Here is a 26,612-nt window from a genome sequence, read left to right on the forward strand (position 1 = left end):
ACAGCGAATGCCAGTGGTAAACACTCGTGTTCCAATACCTGTGCACGAGTTTTGGGAGGCGTTCCTTCGAAATGAGCTGTGAAGGAGGGGGGTTGTTCTTACGCATGCGCTCATTTCAAAAACTCAGTAACAGTCTTTGGTTTCTCAGTCGACGAAAAGATCCTCTTTAGCACCTTTAATCCAGAATGGCAGCACAGCTGAAAGGTTTGAGCTGGGCCCTCTATTATACAGGTGTAAATATACTTTAACTTCCACCTGAGACTTATTCATTACACTTTTGGTGTGAAAGAGCCTTTACATTTGCCAAAAATAGATTTTTTTTGTTGCTTCTAAAAAAAAAAAAAACCCTAAAATTCCAATCCCAGGTGAGAAAAAATAACAAAAGCAATGTATTACTTTTCATAAAAAGTAACTAAGTAATGCAATTAGTTACTTTTTTAGGGAGTAACACAACACTTTGCCCAACACTGTTTGCGAGTATAGGCCTGCTCAACACTTCCTGCTTTTAGTCTTTTTTTTCTCTCCGTAATAGTTTCATCAGGAATTGATAACTACAGCCTTTTAACAATCTTCCACAATGTGACTGAGGGTACGTCTACACAATGTACAGAAAGATGACAGATGACAACATTGTCAAATGATCCCCGTTCACACGGACCTGCGAAACCTACTAAAAATGCTGTTATGCATGTTAGGCCAGTACTTGGCAATGTTACTCAGTAAAGAACGTGCCTATAAACTGAACACGTAATGCGTATGTGCATGATGTGACCATTTTCACAAATGTATTTATTTATTTTTTACAAGGGGTCGATTAACTATTGTTAAGTGCACTTTGTTAACTATTGTTATTGTAAAGTGCACTCTGAAGCTTGTTTTCAAAAGCTTGCATTTTCAAGCCCTCTAAAACACCATTGTCATGTAAATGAAAGGCCAAAACGCATAACGTTTTCCATTTTTGAATGTTTTGTGAGCCGTAGGATAACTATATTCATCCGCACAGTCACGCAGAGCCGAAGCACAACCAAAACAATGTTTTTTGGCAAAATACATGCCATTTTAACTGCTAAACGGCCAAAAAGTTACACAGTACTTTTAAGCAACACTATTGTTTTCAACATTGATAAAAAAAAAAGTTTCTTTAGTGCCAAATCAGCATATGGGAATGATTTCTGATGGATCATATGACACTGAAGTAATGGCTCCTGAAAATTAATTACATTTTTAAATATATTCAAATTAACATTTTATATTACTTTTTTTACTGTATTTTTGATCAAATAAATGCAGCCTTGGTGAGGATTAGACTTAAAAAAAAAAAAAAAAAAAAAAAAAAATCATACCGACTCCAAACTTTTGAACGACAGTGTTTAAGAGATCAAAAGGTCAAACCATAACTAACAGTGAGCTTTAAATCATTTTGTATTTCAATTTACAAACATTTATATGATAGACACCACTATCATTGCATTTCACCCACATATTTATTTCTCTTACTGTAATAAAAGTGACTTTATTGAAAACATAGTATATTTACATTTCAGCAGATCACAGTTGATGGCGACTTCAGACAATGGTATTGCTTCCATAATCTATTCTTCATTTCTTCCGCTTGCTTGTGTTAAACCTTCCCTCCAGAACTCAAAATGTGTATATTGCACAATTTGTACACAATATGACACACGGCTCTTTTCCTCAAAGATGATAATATCCTTACATATAATCACACATCCACCTTTAATCAAGTAAACTCACCTACAGTACATATAAGTGCTTTATCTCCTCAATGGTCTTATGACACAAAGTATGAAGGCCTCTTATTCTTGTCCCCTTATGTTTTGAAACTGACATTTAATCATTGTAGTCATATTCACTACATTAACAAAATCCAAAACAGAATTTTCAAGTCTTGGATACATGGTAAGCGACATTTTGAAGTATGAAAATCTGGCCCATTCAGCACAAACGATCCAGCTGACTCACAAATACTTTTGTATTTGATGTGCAGAAAATCTAGCAACTATATATCTATGTGAATTTTAAGTATCAGGGTGTTGGTGAGCAAAATAAAATATTAAATTAGTCTTTAGTCAGTTGCTTTGTCTGTTCCCTATTCCTTTTTAGATTGGCATCAGAAACAGTTGATAGTTTAATATACTTCAGCAACACAAAACCTGCTCATGCAGGGTTCCATGCGGACATGGTCCATGAGTCTCTTTCCCCATTTGAGGAGGGAGGGGGGCAGGTTGAGAGGAAACGGTCTCCTCTCAGTCCATCTTAAGGCTACGGTAGATGTAACGAATAAAAGCCAGAGAAGCCCAAAAGGAGACCGTTCCCAGCATGAGCGAGAAAACAAACGCAGTGAGCAAAGAATATCCGAAGAATTCGACGCTCTGTACAAGGCCGCTCATGTTGGAGCGATTGTGGTAGTAGAAGAGAGAGTAAACAAATATAAAGATGCCAGTGGAGCCAGTGCTTAGAACACTTCTCCACCACCAGCGGTAGTCCTCGCCTGAGAGCAGGAAGTAGGTGAGGGCCACAGAGATGCAGGCGCCCACCGAGAGCAGGATGGCAAACACGCACAACAGGATGCCGTAGAGTGTGTAGTGTTCACGACCCCACGCAGTGGCAAAGATGTAATACAGTTCTACTGAGATGGCACTGTAAATTCAAGAGAAGAAAAACAGATGTGGACAGAGATAAAGACTGAGTAAGATTTAATATTATAATATAATAAAATACATTTTTTTAAAAGTATATAAAATATAAAAGTAATTTAATTATATTGTCTTATATTAAAATGTTCTTATAATATTTTTTACAAATGTTGTTTTTATTTTTTTATATTGTAGGGGAATTTTACAGTTAAAGACCCAGAATCCAAATATATAAATAATATATTATATTAGCAAGTTTTCATATATTTTTTATTTTTCCTTATATTATATTTTATTATATAAAAAAAACATTTTCAAATATTATATTAAATGATTTCTTATTTATATAACAATACAATATTTTTTAAAAAATTCTTATAATATCCTATTATATATAAAAATTAATTATTATATATCATATTAACATTTTCTTACATTATATATTTTGAAATGGTTTCTTATATAATATATTCTATTATTTACATTCTAATATTTACAATATTTGATTTATTATATGTAATGATTTATTATGTTTACATATAAAATATAAATTAAAATATAATATAATTAAAATATAATAATTAATATTTTTAATAAATTATGCCATTATATATAAAACATTTTAAATGTGATTATATTATGTTAAAATATTTTCATATATATATATATATATATATATATATATATATATATATATATATATATATATATATATATATGAAAATATTTTAACATAATATAATCAGTTTAATATAATTAAAGTTTAATATTTAAAATCTTTTTTTTGTATATTATATAGGAACATTTTAATATTTAAAAATGTTTTATATATTATATTATTCAAGAAAACATATAAATATATATATTAAAATGTTCTTATATAATATACAGAAAATTAACAACTTCAACTATTCCAAATCAAATATTATTAAAAATCTAGACATAACTTTTGCCCACTACTTTAATGTAATTAAAAATGTTTTCTTAAAATTTTCATTTTTTTTTTTTTTATTTGAAAACAATTTAAGATACATTTATTTGAATGCATTATTTTACAGGAAAGAAAAGATTCCACTGTCTGGAAATCATCTGCCGAGACTCACTGCTCTTACCTAAAAGGCAGGAAACCGCCAATGGCCATGTGCACAGCTGTGTGTTTGTACCAGGGCTGTTGGGGGATTTGGCGAGGTATGTTACGAGTGCGACACGGGGCCTGGAAATTGCCTGCTCTGTTCTTTCCAACGATTCCACCAATGACGGTGAGGGGGAAGCCCACCAGTACCCAGGCACCAAGCAGCAGAAGCACGGTGGTGGCAGGCAGGGCCTGGGTCGATCCGCTCCACCAGTGAACTGAGTTCACCACACTCCAGGTGAAGAAGAGGGGGGCTGAGCGAATCAGAGAGAGTGAAATAAAGGAGAGAACAACAAAGACAGCAACGGTGAGTGGGCGAAATGTCAGGTACATTTGCTTATGAAAACAGTGTAATTGCGACAGACTATATTTGGAATGGAATTCTAGCATATAAATGATGAGTCAGGTAAGAGGTTAACATTAAAAAATTAAAACGCACTGGAAATGGAAAATCATGCTGAGTACATTGCATAATGGGAAACAATACCCCACACAGTGTGCTCCTGTTGTATAAACCATCTATATGTATAAATACAGAAGATCATTGTGTCTTACCAGAGAAGAGCGCAGAGGTAAGGATAATGTTCCAGACCCAGCGCTGGCCCTGGATCTGTGTGTAGAAGCTGCAGGAACAGTAACCTGACACGCAGCTGGTCAGAGCGTACAATACGATCGCTGCCGAGTTTATGGCACCATGGCGATGGACATTAAACATGCCCAGCAGTGCCATGACAATGATTCCTAAAGAAACCGAGAAAGAGGGTTATCTGAAGGTCATGTTCTTCTTATCTGCAACTCTTTTCTCATATTAATCCCAATTTCATCCCAAGTATCTCATTGACACAACTGTTTTACACAGAATCTTGCCAAATCATCAATGCAAATTAGTGACAGACAAAATAAGGTGCCAGAAATGGTAATAACATAAAATAAATAGGGTTGTGAATGCATTAACATGAGATTAATTAAAAGTTTAACCATGTTACTTTTTTGTTTTTATATCATAAACAAATGTACCATTATTCGGTTAGTTGAACTGAACTGATTGAGGCTTACTGGAACTGACCAGGGGTGCCTTTCCCGAAAGCATCGTTGGTGAACCATGGTCGTAAGTCCCATTGAACTCTATTGGTAACGACCGAACTTGCGACCATAGTTCGCTTCGGGAAACGCGCCCCAGAGCAAGTGTCACATACAAGATAGTTGACTAGTCATCGAACAATTATTAGTCAACTAGTGGAGATGCCATCCTCAAACAAGGTCGTAACTATGTCTTGAACTATGTCATGAAGAAAAATTAAAAAATGTGTGAAGTGATCAATTTAAACTATTTGAAATAACATTTACTCTTAATCTTATGTCTAATATGTCTAAAACATTGTAGAAAAAAGCTGAGTAGTTTGCAGCTGGATATACTGTAAGTGGTTTAACATTTCTATTGTGAAACGGTTGTCAAACATTTAATGTTTAGCTGCTTACAGGGGTTGGACCACTGGTTTTAGACCCCAATAATTTATTAGTATGGTGTGTAGGGCCTCCTTTTGTGGCTAATACAGAATCAATTTGTCTTGAGAATGACAGATACAAGTCATTCACATTGGCCTATCCTCCTCAATGTCTATGGTGGTTACGGCCCTGTCCTCAAATATTTTAGCATGCTCACACTAGCTCATTTGAAATGTGCATTCATTTTTTTATCGTTTGATACATTTCTATAATGCAGCATGTGATACCTGTGGCCAGAGTCAGAAACTGCGCCCCGACCCCTAATACAGCACACAAGAGGCTCTTATATGGCGGGAAGCGAAAGACATCTGTGTGGATGATTTTCCATCCGTTATCCCCCTGATCCAGATCATCACAACCCCCATCTTCCTCCACATTATACCTGTAGACACAGTGACAGCGTTCGATCAGTCCATTGTTCATTAATGATCTCTGAGTAATGGCTGCTTCTTCCTCTATATAGATAATTTAATGCAAATACATAATACAAAATCAACAGAAAATAAAAGTGAAGAGTTACACTATTATTTAAAAGTTTGGGGTCAGTAAGATTTTTTAAAAAGAAATTCATACTTTTGATGATAAAATAATAATAATAAAACAAATAGATGTTAAATGTTCCAAATCAGCATATTAGAATGATTTCTGAATGATCGTGACACTGAAAACTGCAGATGCTGAAAATTCAGCTTTGCCATCAAATGAATAAATTTATATTAACATGGAAAGCAATTATTTTCAATTGTAATAATATTTCACAATATTGCAAATAAATGCAACCTTGATGAGCCGTGAAGTCACCTGGCAACATGTTTGTGCATGTGTTGCACAGGGAACAACACAAGCACATTTAATGGTTGACAAATGGAAGCATGAGCTCCCTTGAGTACCAAATGTGCTGCTAATTGCATGTGTAATAAACATGTGACATTTATTTATGAACTGAATGAACTTAAGTACAGTTTAATTAATACAGTTTGCATGCAGAGTGTAAACAAACATAATACATGATCAGCCATGAATTCCACCTTAAATTGATTAAATCATTGAATCAATTTAATTGAAGCTTTTTAAAATGATGATGGCAATATGATAAAAGAAACCAATGTTCAATAAATAGTTACATTAATTATATATATGACCACTTTATTAGGGTACTATTAGGTATTTGTTACCCGTTCAACTGCTCGTTAACGCAAATATCGAATCAGCCAATCGTGTGACGGCAACTCAGTGCATTTAGGCATGTAAAGATGGTCAATACGATCTGCTGAAGTTCAAAATGAGCAACAGAATGCGGAAAAAGGTGATTTAAGCGACTTTGACACCATGGTTGTTGGTGCCAGACTGGCTGGTCTGAGTATTTCAGAAACTGCTGATCTACTGGGATTTTCATGCACAGTCAACCATCTCTAGGTTTTATAGAGAATGGCCTGAAAAAGACAAAATATCCAGTGGGGATGTGTCTGAAGATGAATACTATGTTCAGAAAGGAAAATTCTACGGAGCCTCTAAAGGGACATGGTGATGGGAAAAAAATACAAGATGAGGAGGGAAAAAAAAAAATGCAAACAGTAACTCAAATAACCACTTGTTACAACCAAGGTCTGCAGAAGAGCATCTCTGATCACACAACATGTTGAACACTGAAGCAGATGGGCTACAGCTGAGGCTACAATTCACATGGGCTCACCAAAATTGGACAATAGAAGACTGGAAAAAAAACATTGCTGGTCTGAGGAATCTCTAATTCTGATGTGACATTCAGATGGTAGGGTCAGAATTTGTTGTAAGCAACATAAAAGCATGGATCCATCCTGCATTGTATCAACGGTTCAGACTGGTGGTGGTGGTGTAATGGTGTGGAGGATATTTTCTTGGCACACTTTGAGCCCCTTAGTACCAATCAATCATAGTTATAGCCACAGCCTACCTGAGTATTCTTGCTGACCATGTCCATCCCTTTATGGCACAGTGTGCCCATCTTCTGATGGTTACTTTCAGCAGGATAACACACCATGTCACAAAGCTCAAATCATCACAAACTGGTTTCTTGAACATGACAATGAGTTCACAATACTCAAATAGCCTTCACAGTCACCAGATCTCATTCCAATAGAGCAGTTTTGGGATGTGGAGCAACAGGAGATTTGCATCATGGATGTGCAGCCTACAAATCTGCAGTAACTGCGTGATGCTATCATGTCAATATGGACCAAAATCTTCTAGCACCTTGTTGAATCTATGCCACAAGGTTCTGAAGGCAAAAGGGGGTCCAATCTGTTATTAGCAAGGTATGCCTAATAAAGTGGCCGGTGAGTGTATATATAGCCTAACTGTAAGCTGTTTATGGTTGCTGAGTAACATAGCAATTTGTCATTAGAATATGAACTCAGAGGTGAGCGTTTTACAGCACTATTTTACAACAGTTTCAAACACAGCTTATCCAATCAGAATTTAAAGTACAAGGACTGAAAACTTTTAGCATGAAAAATTGTAAATTAAATACAATTATGTAATCAAGCAAATTTGCATATGTGAATGAGACTTCAAATCCCTCCTCACCTGGCGAAGTCATTCTTCAGCACTCTCATGAGGATGATGATGACGAAGCCTAGCAGTAGAACCACCAGCACTAGTGAGTTGATGATGGACAGCCAATGGATTTCCAGAGTCTTGGGAAAGAAGGAATAGTCTCTTAGGCGCTCCGCTCTGCGTGAATGGGGCAACGTACTCTCAAACCAGCGAACGCTGTAGGTGTGGGTGATCGACAGACCACCACTGCCGACACCAGCGCCATGGCCTGCCACTCCTTCCTCTAATGGCTCCGGCTTCACATCCTTCACAGACACATTGGCAAAGATCACAGAGTCGCCGTTGTACTCTATATTGAAGTCCAAGTGCGTCCACAACCCCACCTGATGTACAAAATAAGTGAATGAAGACAGACACGATGCTTTATTCACTGAATTAGCATGTATCAAAATAGTCAGCCTCAAAAAGATTTGGACACTTTGGATTTGGACAAAAATTCAGGCAATTATTATTAATAAAGAAATACCCTACTATTTCAATAATACATACAATTGTACTCAAAATTGTTTTTTTTTTTATTATTATTTAATAATAATAATTAAAAAAAATTATTTTACAGAACAAAAGTAAAATTACAATGATAACATTTATAGTTGCCTACTTATACTTATGCGATTAGACATGCTGCATGACGAACACTTTGTAAAGATCCATTTTGAGGGTTATATTAGCTGTGTGAACTTTGTTTATGCAGTGATAGAGTCGAGAGCTCGGGAGGGGGCAGAGAGCGCGAGCAATTAAAGGGGCTGCAGCCTGAATCGGCGCATTTCTAATTATGCCTCAAAATAGGCAGTTAAAAAAATTAATTAAAAAAAATCTATGGGGTATTTTGAGCTGAAACTTCACAGACACATTCAGCAGACACCTTAGACTTATATTACATCTTGTAAAAAAACGTTCGATGGCACCTTTAAGGTTATCTATATGCTAGTGTAATCCAAAACAAAGACAAAATTTGCATTCAAAAGATATAAGCATTCAAAACTTACAGTCTCTCACTTCCGCCAATACAGATCAATGATTTTGGTGACATCACCCTGCACTTCCAATCAAATGCTCTCGAAAATCTAAAGCATCCCACCCCCTACATTTTAAATAGACACCGAAATTGCAGTTCACACAATTAACATTCTATATCGTGAATGGCACAGTGCACTATATAGGGAATAGGGAATGATTCAGACAGTGTAAATATGCTTTCTGTTGTGGCGAATGAAGTCTGGTTTGCATTAGTGTCACGTGAACCGCCACAGCGCACACACAGTCTGCTCCAGGCCAGAGATACAATAGCACAGAGCAGATCATATGTGCGAATTGGCACAGACCACAAAACATATCGGACCCATTTGAATTCTACACAGAATGCTATATTTTTAAGAGATAAGGAGGAAATTAGGAGGAGAAATGATTTGACAGACTCTGCATTAGAAACAGCTCTGACAAGTAGAAGAGATGCAATATACCAACATAAATTACACACTTTTCAAACTACACATCCTCAGCATGATTATGTTCGCTTCGATTATGTTATCAGGCAACTGGTGAGTAACACCTTTTCAACTCCAAGCCTTTTCACACTGCGCTTAACCCTGGGTTAACATCGTTCTAAACACCGCTTTTAACCCCGGGTAAAGGAACGTTTCACACATGTAATTCAGAAGCGGGGTTAGCGCCGCTTTTTACCCGGGATTATAAAACCCTGCTTCAGAGCAGTGTTAGTACTACTTTTTACCCGGGGTTATGAAACCCTGCTCCGGAGCAGTGTTAGTACTGCTTTTTACCCGGGGTTATGAAACCCTGCTTCAGAGCAGTGTTAGTACTGCTTTTTACCCGAGGTTATGAAACCCTGCTACAGAGCAGTGTTAGTACTGCTTTTTACCCGGGGTTATGAAACCCTGCTACAGAGCAGTGTTAGTACTGCTTTTTACCCGGGGTTATGAAACCCTGTTTCGGAGCAGTGTTAGTACTGCTTTTTACCCGGGGTTATGAAACCCTGCTTCGGAGCAGTGTTAGTACTGCTTTTTACCCGGGGTTATGAAACCCTGCTTCGGAGCAGTGTTAGTACTGCTTTTTACCCGAGGTTATGAAACCCTGCTACAGAGCAGTGTTAGTACTGCTTTTTACCCGGGGTTATGAAACCCTGCTTCGGAGCAGTGTTAGTACTGCTTTTTACCCGGGGTTATGAAACCCTGCTTCGGAGCAGTGTTAGTACTGCTTTTTACCCGAGGTTATGAAACCCTGCTACAGAGCAGTGTTAGTACTGCTTTTTACCCGAGGTTATGAAACCCTGCTACAGAGCAGTGTTAGTACTGCTTTTTACCCGAGGTTATGAAACCCTGCTACAGAGCAGTGTTAGTACTGCTTTTTACCCGGGGTTATGAAACCCTGCTACAGAGCAGTGTTAGTACTGCTTTTTACCCGAGGTTATGAAACCCTGCTACAGAGCAGTGTTAGTACTGCTTTTTACCCGAGGTTATGAAACCCTGCTACAGAGCAGTGTTAGTACTGCTTTTTACCCGAGGTTATGAAACCCTGCTTCAGAGCAGTGTTAGTACTGCTTTTTACCCGAGGTTATGAAACCCTGCTACAGAGCAGTGTTAGTACTGCTTTTTACCCGGGGTTATGAAACCCTGCTTCGGAGCAGTGTTAGTACTGCTTTTTACCCGGGGTTATGAAACCCTGCTTCGGAGCAGTGTTAGTACTGCTTTTTACCCGGGGTTATGAAACCCTGCTTCAGAGCAGTGTTAGTACTGCTTTTTACCCGGGGTTATGAAACCCTGCTCCGGAGCAGTGTTAGTAATGCTTTTTACCCAGGGTTATGAAACCCTGCTCTGGAGCTCTGGAGCAGGGTTAGCACCGCTTTTGCCCCACATTGCAGTGCCAATCTTGTGCAGTGTGAAACGACGCAGTGTTAGAATGTTATGACTAGATACTTAGCAGCGGCTAACCAATAGCGTGCATCACATACACGTGCTTTAGACAGTCACAGAATTGTATGTGCATTGTATATAAACAGTATCTTCAGTGTTTGAGAGGAAAAATGTCAAATGCTGACAGAAAACACAACAATTTGAGTGAAGAAGAGACTGTTTCAATCTTACATTTATAGTCCGAAATGTCCATTCAGTATAAACTCGATAGTACAGTCGGAAATACGAGGACGCGCATTGCTAGAGCTATGTAAACAGGTTGCATGCTGCGTTTATCCAATCAATGACACTGACACCGAAAATATGCAAATAAGAATGTTTAGGAATGTTTAGGAATGTACAATGTAAACGTCAGCTTATGAATACCCAGGATTGACTGTTAACCCCGGGTAAATTATGAGCAGAGTGAAACGTGAAGCAAGATAACCCAGGATTTTGTTTACCCAGGGTTTAGAATGACCCAGGGTTAACTATTTCAAGTGTGAAAAGCCCTTCTGATTTTTATTAGCATCTGATGCTTTAAACCCTGGCTAAGATGTTAAGGGTGTTTCGAAGCAGACTGTGCATGAAATAGATGTATTAGAAAACGTAACAAATTGCAGCTGCAATTAGCAAATGTTTAAGGCCATTTCATAATTTCAATCATTATACAGTACCCAATGGACACCCCCCAACCATTTTTTTTCTCATTCATTATTTTTTATACTTTAATTTAAGGGTGTAAAATATGGAAATGCTTATAAATACGTAAAAATTACATCCCTGAATATTGTAAAACCAACAAACTTTTTGGTCAAACAATCTTATCTTATCTAATGCAAAGAAATGCATTTGCAGCAAAGTGTCCAAACACTTTTTATGGCGACTGAATGTGTGTGAGTGAGTCAGTCAGTGTATGAGTGATGGAGACATAGAAAAAGACCTTATGGCTGTGAGGCAGGAATCCACTCTCTTCCATATATCCCACGAAACCCCATATGGGAATGTCATCAAGGACAAATTCAAAGTAATACAGCTCCTCAACCGCTTCTCGCAGCTGATCCACCTGTAGTTTCAAAAATGCATAAAATATAAGACATCTGTAGCAATTCCCATACATCTCTGCCATTTCCTCTTCTATGACATGTAAATGCGCTAAATCCTGTTCCAGGAAATCTAGCTTCCTGTGGAGTTAAGTTCCAACCTTTGTTACACACCCATCACTCGCAAATAAACCTGAAAACCCTGACTAGCTGGTTCAACTGTGTTTGATTAGAGCATGAGCAGGATAGAGAATTCCTGACATACAGGAAAACAGTTTGCTTTGCTTGTAATTTTGCAAAACCTGTTATGCTCTAAACAAGAATGCATTTTACAAATTTTCTGAGTATGACTGCATTGCTACCTCTTTCTCAGAGAGAGTGAGTTTGCATAGCGTCTGTCGCTCTGTGTTCTCCTTGAAGCGGATGTTGTAAAGAGACTCAGCCATACGGTCTCCATCCAACACCTCTCCCAGACTCAAGGCTTTATGACGGACCTGCAAACACATTGATCATCCACAAGGTGACAGACCCACACTAACAATAAATCTTAATGACTTGTATTGCACCATAAGGTCATAAACAAGCACACTAACAGAGCCAGATAATACTGAATAGTGCACACTCACCTCTTTAGGTCTGCAGACTGGCAGAGTGTAATAGTGATAGGTTTCCTGGGGGTTGTGATACGGACCAACTTTGTTAACGTACAGGATCACCGGATCGCCTTGCTTGTAACTGACTGCACAGCCGAAGTGAGGCAGCAGGCACAGGACAAGCACACAGAGCCTCATGGATCGACCAGCGACACGCAGGCCTGAACATTCCAGTCTTGCTGTCATGACAACACCTGTAAGTGAGCAAATCAAGACTGTAAAAGGGGTCAGCAACTGTGCAAACAAAACTTTATTTTACAGTGCCGTAGTTACATTGTAATTACTCAAATAAGTACTGAGTACTATTATTTAAATACATGTACTTGCTATAGAGTTACAGTTAGGGTTAGGGTTTGGTTTAGGGTTAGTTACTTGTAATTATGCATAATTTACTGTTATTACTATAGTAAGTACATGTAGTAACGTGTAACTACGGCACTGTAAAATAAAGGGTTGCCAAACATTTACATAAATTTAAATGGCTCATGGTTGACAGGTCCTGCAGTTTTATATGCTAGAACCATTTTAAACAGCTAATTCTTTTATAACTATTATATATTTTTAAGACAATTTTGTGATTACATGTAATATTGTACTAAAAATTGAAAATTGGTTTGTATTTGGAAACACAAGGGTGGGTAAATCATGATTTCATTTTGGGGTGAACTTTCCCTTTAAGAGAAATGGTCACAGGACAAAAAATACACCTTATAAATTAATCATTCCTATAAATTTAATTATTTATATTTTAATAATTCAAATAAATTTGAATCTTGATGCAAAATATGTTAACCTTAATAATCAACTACATGTAAGACTTGCAAAACAGACTATTATTATTGAACATGTTTATGACTTTGCATAAATGTAGCGACTACATTAAATTATGTACTTACAAAAATTCAACCGTGTTGCAAAAGGTGAGGGTGAGTACATCATAATTTCATTTTTGGGTAAAATTTCACATTATTACAATATTTTTTTGTTCTTATTCATATTAATTTAACGATTAAAATTATTCATATAAATTTGAATACTGCTAAAAACGTTCAAATGATATATTACTAAATGTAATACTTCACTCTAACGACGACATAATTACATAATTGTTGAATATGGAAGCAAATATAGGTAAATAAATGGACAATAATGTAAAAAATATGTCATTTTATTTTGAGGTGTCTGTTACAGTGTAATAAGTGCTGAGTAAAATGAATTAACATGTACTTACTGTAGGGTTTGGTTCAGTTGCTTGCAATAATACATAATTTACTGTTATTACTATAGTAAGTACATGTAACGTGTAACGACACTGTAAAATAAAGTGTTACCGAAATCTTTTCTTGTGGAGTCTCCTAATGGACGAAATTGACGTCCTCCGCTAGATTAATTCAAATCAGTTTTGATAGGTTAAATAAACAGATGTAGCTAGCATTCTTCAAACATAACAAATAATAAACAAGTCGACCAGTCTCTGCAGTTTGATTTAAGAGCACTATAAATCCTTTTCGCCAACTAAGATGCTTTGAATACTTCCGCATCCGAGAAATGCACCAAACCTGTTTCAGATGCTTCCTCTGATTCCTTAGAATCGCTTTTCAAAATCCAGTCAACAGCACACGCGTATGTGTAATGTCATATCTGACCATTGCTGGTGATGGAAGATATCCAATCTTTGTTTTTACGCGATGAAACAGCCGAAAGGTCGAGAGCAGCAGCGGCGCACAGCGAATCCACGTCACCTTAAAAAATAAAAACACCCTTTTAGAGATCTTCCGGGGTGGGCGGGGCTACAGCGCAACACCTGCACCAGTTTCAAAAAACTCTCGGCTTCTTTAATTCACAACTTTTAAGCGTGGGTTCAATAAAAGAAAACGTTTATCGTGCACGTTAGGAAGTGATAACCATTACCAGGAACATCGGTGTCATTTCTTCCTTCTCGTTGATGTGTCGCCAGTCCTGACTAATCGATCGAGATGCATGTTCTGTTGTTCTTCCTTGCGAAGGCTGAACTAGACCATTTTGATTAACCGATTCAATCGTCCATGATAAGAATTCGATTATTTATGCCTTTATTTAGAATTCGCGCGAAATTGACGACTCGCTTCCTCGTGGTGGCGTTTGTATTTGTATGACTGAAAAGCGAGATATTAAGAATAAGATACACATTTTATTGGTAAGTTGTCTGTTATTTCTGCGTTTTGCAGTTTGTTAAGTGTTGTTGCATAAATGCTGCGCGTGCATAAGCCGCTTTAGCACATGCTTGTGGGATTTTAAGCTTTGTTTTGAAGCCTGAAGTTTTTTTCCTTCATTCTTTAGTATGTATGAGCTGCTCTGTGTTGGTCTTTGTTTTGCATTTTGTTTTATTTTTCCCCTTTTTGGATTTTAATCCTTTTAGATTTCTGATAATAGCACAATTCGTCACTATGGGAATTCACGGTCTTGCAAAGCTCATTGCAGATCACGCGCCTTCAGCCATCAAGGAGCAGGACATCAAAAACTACTTTGGTAAGGCCTCCTATAATTTAAATGAGATTATGGTTAATATTGCAAGAAATACCAAGTAAAACGTGTGTATTTATTTTTGTATTATATACTCATGCAGGAAGGAAGATTGCTATTGATGCGTCTATGTGCATCTACCAGTTTTTGATCGCTGTGAGACAGGACGGTAATGTTTTGCAAAATGAGGATGGAGAGACGACTAGGTATGTAGTGATGTCTACTATCATTTGTCCATGACTGAAATGTAAAATAAATTTTTTATACATATATATATATATATATATATATATATATATATATATATATATATATATATATATATATATATATATATATATATATGATATATATTATTATTATTATTATTATTATTATTATTATTTTTTTTTGCAAGTTACAGCTGGGCAACAGTAGTACTTTACTAAAAGGGGGGGGGGGAATCCTAAATAGTCATCAAAGATGAGTATATTGGGGCCTCAAGAGTCAAAGCAGTGGTTTCTGAGAATTAAAAAATAATAAAATCATTAGTTTAGCTTAATTGGATAATAATATTAAAGGGTAAGATCAGATGTTTTATCAGGCTATTATTATTTTTGCATTTAGATATGTGTGGCAGAAGGCCGTGCCATGTTAAAGAAAGATACTGTGTGGGGTTTGGGGTTTTCCTCTTGAAGTCTGGACCATTTTATATTTTGCTTAAAATAAGTATCTACTAAAAACAAAAAACATGCATAATACATTTCAAAGTATGAGTTGTCTGTCTTTGCAATCTACAATTTATTTTCTTTATTATAACATTGTTTATTATGAATGCTCTTAAAATGCTGTTTAAAGGGTTAGTTCACCCAAAAATGAAAATTCTGTCATTAATTACTTACCCTCATGTCGTTCCACACCCGTAAGAACTCTGTTCATCTTCGGAACACAAATTAAGATATTTTTGATGATGGCTCAGTGAGGCCTCTATTGACAGCAAGACAATTAACACTTTCAATGCCCAGAAAGCTTCTAAAAACATATTTAAAACAGTTCATGTGAGTACAGTGGTTCAACCTTAATGTTATGAAGCAAAAAGAATACTTTTTGTGCATAAAAAAACAAAACAAAACAAATAACGACTTTATTCAACAATATCTAGTGATGGGCGATTTCAAAACATTGCTTCATTAAGCTCTGCGAACCTTTTGTTTTGAATCAGTGGTTCAGGAGCGCGTATCAAATTGCCAAAGTCACTTGATTGCAGTAAACAAGGCTTCATTAAGTCATAAGTGTTTCATAATTTCAATGGTTCACCACTGGGGGGCGTGACTTTAGCAGTTTGATGTAAACACGGAAGCTGCACTGCATTCACTAGGTCAACTGCATATGACAACAGTTCTTTTCAGTTTTTTTTTTTTTTTGCACACAAAGTATTCTCGTTGCTTCTTAACATTTAAGGTTGAACCACTGTAGTCATGTTGACTATTTTAACTATGTCAACTATGTCTTTACTACCTTTCTGGACTTCAAAAGTGCAATGACATTGCTTACATTGTGTGCTTCAGAAACCCTCGGGTTTCATCAAAGAATATCTTAAAGGGATAGTTCACCCAAAAATGAAAAATTGATGTTTATCTGCTTACCCCCAGTGCATCCAAGATGTAGGTGACTTTGTTTCTTCAGTAGAACACAAATGATGATTTTTAACTCCAACCGTTGCCGTCTGTCAATCTTATAATGCGAGTGAATGGTAACACAAAGAGTCAAATAAACACGCATAGACAAATCCAAATTAAACCCTGTGGCTCGTGACGACACATTGATGACCTAAGACACGAAACGATCGGTTTGTGTGAGAAACCGAACAGTATTTATATAATTTTTTGTCCAACTGCGTTCAGCACTCGCTTAGTGAGGTCTGATCGCGCTCTGACAACGGCAGTAATGTCTCGTGCTTATACTTCAATGAGAGCGAGACATCACTTCCGTTGTCAGAGCGCGATCAGACCTCACTAAGCGAATGCTGAATGCAGTTGGACATAGTGGTGTTTTAGAGGTAAAAAATGATATACATACTGTTCGGTTTCTCACAGAAACCGATCGTCTCGTGTCTTAGAACATCAATGTGTCGTCACGAGCCGCAGGGTTTAATTTGGATTTGTCTGTGCATGTTTATTTGACTCATAGATTGTGTTACCATTCACTCGCATTATTTGACTGACAGACATCAACGGTTGGAGTTAAAAATCATCATTTGTGTTCTACTTAAGAAACAAAGTCACCTACATCTTGGATGCGCTGGGGGTAAGCAGATAAACATGAAATTTTCATTTTTGGGTGAACTATCCCTTTAATTTGTGTTCTGAAGATGAAAGGTCTTACAGGTTTGGGGCGACATGGAACTGGAATGTGGTCCACTATTTGAGGATCCCTGGTGTAGATTCTGAATTTATTACCATGTGCCACTTTACGTTTGCATGATCATAACTTTCATACATGTGTCCTTGTCTCCGCAGCCACCTCATGGGCATGTTCTACAGGACCATCCGAATGCTGGAGAGCGGCATCAAGCCGGTTTATGTGTTTGATGGGAAGCCCCCTCAGCTGAAATCAGGAGAGGTGCATCAGATGCACAATCACTCTAAAGAAAATTGTCAATATTTACTCATACTTCTGCCATTCCAAACCTTTTTTTATAATTCAAGAATTTTAGATTTTGGGATGAACTCTCTACATCCATAAAATACTGAATTATTATTTGCAGAAGTGCATACGTACTCTATAAACAAATCTACAATTTAAAAAAAAAAAAAAAAAAACTGGAAACTGCGGTTCCCAGAAATTCACTGTAAAAAAAATACTGGGACAGTTTCAGGTATTAAAATATAGCTTATTTGTGCCTGTACATTTCACAACTTGTAACCTTACTTCAATCAGTGGTATAATTTTAATATACCAAGCTGCTTAAAATATAAAAGTCTGTTTTTAACCTTAAAATGTACTGATAAACTATAATACAAGTGGTTCAATTGGAAGCCACATGATGAATCACAGATGCATAAAACATGGTCGGTACTCGGTAAAACACAACACTAAAATAATGCGATAAATTGACTAAACATAAAATATAACATAAAACACCCTAATGTAAATTATAGATGATCAAAATAAGAAGAAACTAAATTCATATAAAATCGTATGTGATGTCATGCAGGGACTTACAGGAATGTCCTTTTACTGTTTTTCTCTATAAATTAAATTTAGATAAATGCTTGACAGTAATTTATAGTACAATAACAATTTTTCACCGTTTGTTAAGGTGATCTAACTGCTTAACTAAGGTTTTTATTGTAGTCTTTTACTGTATTTCTGTAAAAATGTAAAAATTTGCACTATGTTTTAAAGATAACACTTTACAACAAGTTTTTTTTTTTAAGGTTTAAGGTTGGGCCTGGGGGTATTTAGAATACTAGTATTTACTAAATAAAGCAAGGGTGTAGTTTTACATTTAAGCTAATTTAATTATTAACATTATTTAACATTATCTTCACATGATGTTTAAATTTGTAATTTTGATTAGATGAGTTATGGGATAAAATTTTTGACGGCAGATATTTTTATTTTTATTCTTGCAGCTGGAGAAGAGAGGCGAGAGAAGAGCAGAGGCTGAGAAGCTTCTAGCTCAGGCACAGGAAGCAGGTACAGACACTTTTAAAACAGCTTGTTTTCTTGAAAGTAATTCTTTAAAATAGATCCTAATACCAAATATTCTCACAGGTGAACAGGAGAACATTGACAAGTTCAGTAAGCGACTAGTGAAGGTCACCAAACAACACAACGAGGAATGCAAGCGGTTACTTACTCTAATGGGAGTCCCATACATTGAGGTACTGCCCCAGTCACTGACTGCCAACTTTGTAGATTTATAGAAATTAAAGCACATTATAATTAGGGCTCCCCCCTAATAGTTGACTAACCATTCAACAAGAAGAGGCTTGGTCTACCAAGAGTTTTATTAGTCGGTTAGTCGCAGAAAAAAAAAGTCATGCAGTCCGTGAGGGACAGATTGTTAACAGCAGGAAATCCAAATATTCACCTATGATTCATTGACCTCAAATATGGCTTATCACTTGAAACATGTAAGTAGTAGCAGCTTTACAAGTCCGCTCGCTGTTTGGCTAGAGCTAGATAAATGTGCTCTATTAGCATATCCATGCTTGTGTGGAGAGCGCACTTACTGCATGACATACAGGCCCTGGTGCAATCACTTGCATTTAACTTTAAATACTCCATAATTTTGGTCATACAGATAGAGTAATGCAAACTGTAAAGGGTCTACTTTTATTGCTGTAAACTCACAATTACAGCAAAATGTTGTGCTTTTGTAAAATAATTACCAATATATAGCGTCAGGTGTGCGCTTGAGCGCTGATTAGGCTATTTATGATATATAGGCAATTAAAGACTCATTATGATTTATGGCTTATTAATATAAATGCGTGATTAGTCGCCTAACGGCTTAAATAAATGACTACTAGTCGACTGGAATAATCTTTAATCGAGGGCAGTTATTATTTTGTGGATATAAACAGAATTGTATATATTTCATGTTAAGGCTCCATGTGAGGCTGAGGCAAGCTGTGCTGCTCTGGTGAAATCAGGGAAGGTTTATGCCACAGCAACCGAAGATATGGACGGTTTGACATTTGGAACAACAGTCCTGTTGAGGCATCTAACAGCCAGTGAAGCAAAGTATGTTTGGATACGCTTCATATCTGAAACAGTTTTTTGATATATTATGGTGATTGAGATGTTTGGGCATGCACAAGTGACTGGTTCATATTTATTATTTTTTTCATCTTAGAAAGCTCCCCATCCAAGAGTTTCATTTCAGTCGTATTCTACAGGATATGGGTCTGACACATCAACAGGTGAGATTTTTGCTTTCAGTAAATCCTCTTATCTTTTATATGTAAATATCTAGAAGTTTTAGCTCTTTCTAACTGCCATGTTTGTGTATGTTTTAATTTTTTCCTTAGTTCATTGACCTGTGTATCTTACTGGGCTGTGACTACTGTGGCACTATAAAAGGAATCGGACCAAGAGGGCCATCGACCTCATTAAACAGCATGGCTCTATTGAAGAGATCCTTGAGAATATTGACCCAAATGTAAGTTTATTTACACCGTTTAAGGGTGTTTACTTATTGTTTAATGTCACATTGCAGCTCATGATATCTTCAAGATGGTACCCATATTAGTGATGCACCCTTTCAAATGTCACATCCAGGATCATGTACTTGCTGAATTGTGGTGCCCTCTAGTGGTCAGTGCATTGCTTAGTCAAAAAATAACTTTTGGCAAGTATTGAAATTTTGCCTGCAATTTTTCTCCCCATTTATTTGATCCTTCCCTTTGCATAATGATTTTTTTTCTATCTTTGTTAAAAAAAAAGAAAAAAAGTGTTGATCCTTCTTTTGTCTCTCAGTAAAACTCAAAAATATTGTGAAGACCCATAGATATATTGATTGGCTTCATCACTCTGTCTCCTCTCCACCAATAAGCTGGTGTGTGGTGGGCATTCTGGCGCAATATGGCTTCTGTTATGTCATCCAGGTGGATGCTGCACATTAGTGGTGGTTGAGGAGATTACCCTTCCATATATACCCAGAAAAGCGCTATATAAATGTAACAAATTATTATTATTATTATTATTATTATTATTATTATTATTATAGTGATTTTGTTCCTCATTATTTGTGAGGAAAATACAAAAGTACACACTAAGTGGCAACTTTGTTACAACGATTCAACTGCACATTATCACTAATATCTAATTAGCCAATCACATGGCAGCAACTCAGTGCATTTAGGCATGTAGACATGGTGAAGATGATCTGCTGAAGTTCAAACTAAGCATCAGGAAAGAACAGTGATTTAAGTGCCTTTGAATGTGGCATTGCTGTTGGTACCAGACGGGCTGGTGAGTATTTCAGAAACTGCTGATCTACAGGGATTTTCACGCACAACCATCTCTAGGGTTTGCAGAGAATGGTCCACAAATGAGAAAATATCCAATGAGCGGCAGTTCTTTGATGAAAATGCCTTGTTGATGCCAGAGGTCAGAGGAGATTATAACTCAAATAACCACTCGTTACAACCGAGGTCTGCAGAAGAGCGTCTCTGAACACACATGTTGAACCTTGACGCACAGGTGCCACTCCTTGTCACAGTTCACCAAAAGTGGACAATAGCCTACCAGAGTTTTGTTGCTGACCATGTCCATCCTTTTATGACCACAGAGTACCCATTTTCTGATGGCTACTTCAAGCAGGATAACACGCCATGTCACAGCTGAAATCATCTCAAACTGGTTTCTTGAAATTGACAATGTCCGTGTCTGAAATCGCCCTCTATACCTTTAAATAGGGTACTATTTGAGGGGACAGCCATTTGTAGTGGTGTCCGAAAACATGGTGGATGTTATCGAGTGCACTCATTCAATCCCTTAATGCACCGCAATGAGTGTACAACCGATGTACAACACTCTCATGGCTAGAGAATGCCCATATTGCACTGTAAGTGTTGCGCCGAATGAATTCCCACATCTTGCCAGAAGATGGCTTCTGCACCATGGAATTTGTGCTTCTTGTCACACAGACAGCTTTTTACAAAGATAGCATAGTTAAACTTTTTTTAACACCAGTTTATGACAAGTTATGGGCTGGCAGTGATGCTTTGCACATTATTAATCAGTTTCTGTAAAAAAAAAAAAAATAATATAATGCTAAAAATACTACTAATTTTAATAATATAAAATGCACTAAGAAGCTGCTGGGCTCGTGAATAATTAGTTGCTTGGACGGTAATAGGTGGGCTCTAACCAATGAGATGCCACTGGCACACTATTCCCACCCACTACCAAAGGAACCAGCCAGCAGAAGCAGCAGCTTCTGCTTCTTCTTAAAGCAGAATAATTCTGAACAAATCTTCATCATCTTTACAGAAAAAAACAAATAATTTCATTTTAATGTAGAACATCAATTCTACATCAGCCAAGCAACAGTGAGTTGGCCACCTACTCACACTTTTAAGGTGCATCAAATACACTATGCATCCATTATCATTTGGAATAGTGCGCTCACTGCTCACTGGAAAGCTGCTAAACTTAGCCTTTAACTTGGTCACTGGCAAATTAAATCTAACAAATTATTACCAGTGGCCTGTGATAAACTTTTAGAGGCCATTTACATGACACAGTTTTTAACTAAACTTTTGGCCATTCATTTACATGACAACGATGTTTTGGGGGCTGAAAACAAACTTTTAAAAACTGGTTTCAAAGTGCAGGTTTTTGAATACAGAACCGTTATCTTGGTGTAAATAATAAAAACATGAATTTGAGGAAACGGTGACGTCATGCTTATATTACGTGTTCAGTATAGGGTGCCGTAGTGTTTTTTTTTTTTAAGTGTAATTGCTAACTACTGGCCTGCCATGCATAATACATAGTTTTAGTCATTTTTGTGGATCCATGTGAAAGGGGATTGTTTTTACAACATTGTCTCCTGTATGCAAAAAATGCAAAGGAAAAGCTTTTGTTTTTAGTACATTATTGTTGTGTAAACCTACCTTAGTCACCGAATGTGAGATTTTGCTTTATTCACAATGTAGAAGGTTGTTAAACAAACTGTCTTTAAGCATTACATTGAGCCTTTGTTGGTTAAGTTGGTTTACAACATATTGTTTGTGTTTGGTTTGTGCTGCAGAAGCACCCAGCTCCAGAGGACTGGCTGTATAAAGAGGCTCGGGGTCTGTTCTTGGAGCCTGAGGTTGTGGACGGCCCATCTGTCGATCTGAAGTGGAATGAACCTGACGAGGAAGGACTAATTCAGTTCATGTGTGCTGAAAAACAATTCAGGTACAAACCAGCTAAAATCTTTAAAAAAATACTTCTTTCTGCCATTTATTGTAATAAATAAGGTTATGACACCAAAATTTTAGATACCAGTGAAATTATTCTCAATTCCAATTTCGATGCCACAGCTAAAACTACTAATAATATAAATTTCAAAGATTATTAAAGAAAAGTTAAAAGTCATTTATAAAAAAAGAAATTAAACTCCAAGCAATAGCACAAATAAATAAATACAGTAGAACAAAGATACAAATGAAATAATCAGTGCTTTTAAGGTTTTTCAGGTAGGTCTAACAGTAGTTTTTAGGTAAAGAAATTGAGTGAAGTAATCAAATGTAAAATAACACTACAAATTAAATAAAGGATAACCCTTATTAAAGTTACAAAAAAGTGAAGAGCAGTGAGTGATTGTTCTGTCATTTGTTTGATTAACATTAAAAACACAAACAGCAGCAGGACTATTAGGCTATCACTTTTGGAGCTGCATGGATCCAATATAATTATACACATGCGTTGTCCTTCTCTAATGTTCTGTTCACTTAAGCCATAACCGACTATGTTTAATAGGATACTGGCCAGTGTGGGCATTTTGAGAAGTTTGTGTAAATTTGTCAGTTTTAGCATAAGGAGACATTTTATTCAATTTATAATTTGCACGCTGTCTGAGAGTGCAGATTTCTGTGCGCACACAAAACTTCTCACACAATGTGCGAGTTCTCTTAAATTGTTTATGTTGGCAAGGCTTGAAGACGCATGCAAATGACTAACTTGCATGACCATGCAGCATTGGCATAATCGGGACAGTGACTCTGCCTTCAACTGCCTGGAACGTCTTTTAAGCTGAAAGGCACATCTGCATCTGCCATGTTAAGCATTGAATAAATTACAGGGTCCAAGCTGTAACATCGAGCAAGGCAAATAAGAGGATGACATCTAGTGGAGAAAACTAGTAATTAAGATTAACATCAATCAGATTATGGCCTGGTTTCACAGACAGGGTTTAGCCTAAGCCAGGATTAGGCTTTAGTTTAGTTAGGGCATTTAAGAACTTTTATAAACATTCACTAGAAGGAAGAAAAAAAACCATTACTGGTTTGCTTCTTGAAACAATAAAATGGCAGTGGCACTCACATTTTAAGATATGTTGGTAAGTTACTTTTTTAACTGAAAGTAACTTTTGAGGTGTTTGAGGCTTTTTGAAAGTTAATTTCAGTTAAAACGTCTCAAACATCCATTTTAGTCTAGGACTATCTTAAGCCTTGTCTGTGAAACCGGGGATTATGTTCTATGTTTGCGGAAATACAGAAAGTCGATTTATAGCTTTTGAGAATCAATATTGAATCGACCACATATACATTTTTTTTTTTTTTTTTTTTTGCCCCGCCCTAATTACATGCAACTAACCCTAAACCACACTCTAATCCAAACCTTATAGTAAGTACATGTAAATTATGATTACTCAGTACTTAAATGTATAATTACACTGTAACATGGACACCCTAATATAAAGTAACCCTTTATTTTAAGGTGTCGTTACAGTTTAATTACACACAGTACTGGGTAATATTAATTAAACCAAACCCTAATTGTATAGTAAGTACATTTTACAAGGATAACAAGGTCACTGTAAAGTGTTAACAAATTTCATGTGTGTAAATTAAAAGCTATTACTTTATTCATAATATATCTAAATGACTACAAACCATTGCAGAAGCAGCTGTGGTGGATGCCACATAATGGCATATGAATATTAAATGGCTTGTACGCAAAGGTTGTGATGTGGCATGTATATTTGTGTATAAGATTTGATGATACTCTGGCAAAGCATCTGCTCTGACACAAAAACCGGCACCATTTTGGTGGAAAGTGAAGTGAAGCCTGTTGTGGTGTGAGATGGAACAAATAAAGGTATCATTGATTTGTATTTGTGGCTGTGTTATAACAGCAATAGAATGTTTGTCAGATTGTTGAATTTGTGTGTTGTCAGTGAGGATCGTATCCGCAACGGTTGTAAGAAGATCATGAAGAGTAGACAAGGGAGCACCCAGGGCAGGCTGGACACGTTCTTTACTGTAACCGGATCAATCTCTTCTAAGCGCAAGGTAGGGTGTAATGACTGGAACTAAAATGTATAACTGTTAAGATAATTAAATACTATAAGATAATTAAGTAATTTTTTTTTTTTTTTTTTTTTTTTTTATTGTATAGGAGCCTGAAATAAAAGGATCTGCCAAGAAGAAACAGAAAACAAGTGCTACACCAGGCAAATTTAAGAAGGGCAAATGAAAGTGATTTCAGACAGAGGTGTTCAGAGCTGGTCATGCCCTTAACATTCATTTCATATTGACAAACAAAACATGAGAACATTTCCTATAAGTATTTTAATAAATTTGGTGGAAATAAGTTTTAAATGCCCTGTTTTTCTGTTTTCAGTACTATCTTAAATAAAGATAACTATTTAATGATATTTGTTATTTAGTTTGATTTGAAGAAATTCTGTCTTTGTTGAACTGAGCACTTCTCAGGTTTAAGATTTCTGAACAGGCTGATTTACATTTAATATATTTTTGTTACCGCCCTACACTGTAAAACCCGATAAGTTCAGAATACCTCAAAAAAAGTAAAGCAACTCAAATTTTTAAAGTAAACAATAAGTAACAATTACATCAAACTAATTTTTTTTTTTTTAATTTTATTTAATGTTTGTCCGCTGTACTTAACTATTGTTTACCATATGTAATGTTTCTCATTTTTCAATTATTTTTGATGCAGTGGTTGTAAAACCCAATAAGTTCAGAATACTCAAAACATTTAAGTAAACAATTTTAAATATTGAATAAACACCTGGGGTGTATTCCAGAAAGCAGGGTTAACTTACTGTCACATATACCCTGAACTCTCGGTTGATTAACCCAAACCTTGCTTACTCGTGGTATGCTGGTTCCAAAAATACGTCCGGGAGTAAGTTCAGCCAACCCAGAGTATGTTCCCGGTTAACACACAAGACATTCTCAACAGAGCGACGAATCGATGATTCACCATGGAAACAGACGCTAAGAAAAAGCGCGCCATTCTACTTCATTCTTCTTCTTTTGTTTAATGGTGATTTACATAACCTACTTGGTGCACATCACCACCTATTGGGTGGTTATGCAATCATTTTTTATTCTTAATATTGTTTGATGCTAATTATTTAATAAGATATCACACATATGATATGTATTTTATTATAGAAATTAGCATAGAAAATGTCCTGTTATAAAGGATAAAAAGCAGATCCATGTGTGAGATGACAATAAAATACATTCATATATTAGAACTGAATAAACAGTTATATATTGTATAATATAACATTGTGTATATAACTGTAACTATATAACAAATTTAGATACATTAATATAACCATATTGATAATATAATACGCATCTGAATTCCTCCTTAGCTAACTAACCCTTGAACATAACCTGCTCCGGAGCAGGTTATGTTCAGAGAGCAAGTTGCTATGGCTACTTACATACCCTAAAAGTTACCTCCGTTTTTGGAACCGAAAGTTGAGGTTATCCGCTTACTTACTCTTAAACATACTCAGGTATGTCACATAACCTGCTTTCTGGAATACCCCCCAGATCTTTACAGTTAAATGTTAGTTAGCAACAGCACACCAGCATGCGCTAATGTAACCATCAAAGAGACTATCACTATTTACTTGCATGAAC

General features: G+C 36.4%; 2 protein-coding genes across 6 annotated transcripts; one reads left to right on the top strand and one right to left on the bottom strand.

Moving 5' to 3' along the window:
* Window positions 1-1,465: 1,465 nt before the first annotated feature.
* On the bottom strand, window positions 1,466-14,511 carry tm9sf1 (transmembrane 9 superfamily member 1). Of its 5 annotated transcripts, XM_048174285.1 has the most exons (10): window positions 14,407-14,443; window positions 14,055-14,237; window positions 12,469-12,689; window positions 12,205-12,336; window positions 11,743-11,865; window positions 7,861-8,213; window positions 5,523-5,677; window positions 4,345-4,530; window positions 3,770-4,043; window positions 1,466-2,661 (listed from the first exon to the last, which is right to left on the bottom strand). In XM_048174285.1, exons 3-10 carry the CDS (start codon window positions 12,679-12,681, stop codon window positions 2,268-2,270), a joined length of 1,830 nt encoding a protein of 609 aa, XP_048030242.1. In that variant the 5' UTR covers window positions 12,682-12,689; window positions 14,055-14,237; window positions 14,407-14,443; the 3' UTR covers window positions 1,466-2,267. The 5 variants fall into 5 exon arrangements, with proteins under 5 accessions (XP_048030242.1, XP_048030246.1, XP_048030243.1 ...); XM_048174289.1 differs by lacking the exon at window positions 14,055-14,237 and having other exon boundaries at window positions 14,407-14,511; XM_048174286.1 differs by lacking the exon at window positions 14,407-14,443 and having other exon boundaries at window positions 14,142-14,391.
* Window positions 14,447-25,363, top strand: fen1 (flap structure-specific endonuclease 1). The gene is given in 13 exon segments (XM_048174290.1): window positions 14,447-14,671; window positions 14,894-15,003; window positions 15,101-15,203; window positions 17,496-17,598; window positions 18,615-18,678; window positions 18,757-18,866; window positions 19,595-19,731; window positions 19,844-19,910; window positions 20,019-20,079; window positions 20,082-20,149; window positions 22,748-22,899; window positions 24,884-24,998; window positions 25,105-25,363. Coding segments are annotated over 12 exon segments (1,140 nt in total). The 5' UTR covers window positions 14,447-14,671; window positions 14,894-14,921; the 3' UTR covers window positions 25,183-25,363.
* The last annotated feature ends 1,249 nt before the right edge of the window (window positions 25,364-26,612 follow it).

The sequence above is a fragment of the Megalobrama amblycephala genome, linkage group LG22 (genome assembly GCF_018812025.1).
Source record: "Megalobrama amblycephala isolate DHTTF-2021 linkage group LG22, ASM1881202v1, whole genome shotgun sequence".
NCBI lineage: Eukaryota > Metazoa > Chordata > Actinopteri > Cypriniformes > Xenocyprididae > Megalobrama > Megalobrama amblycephala.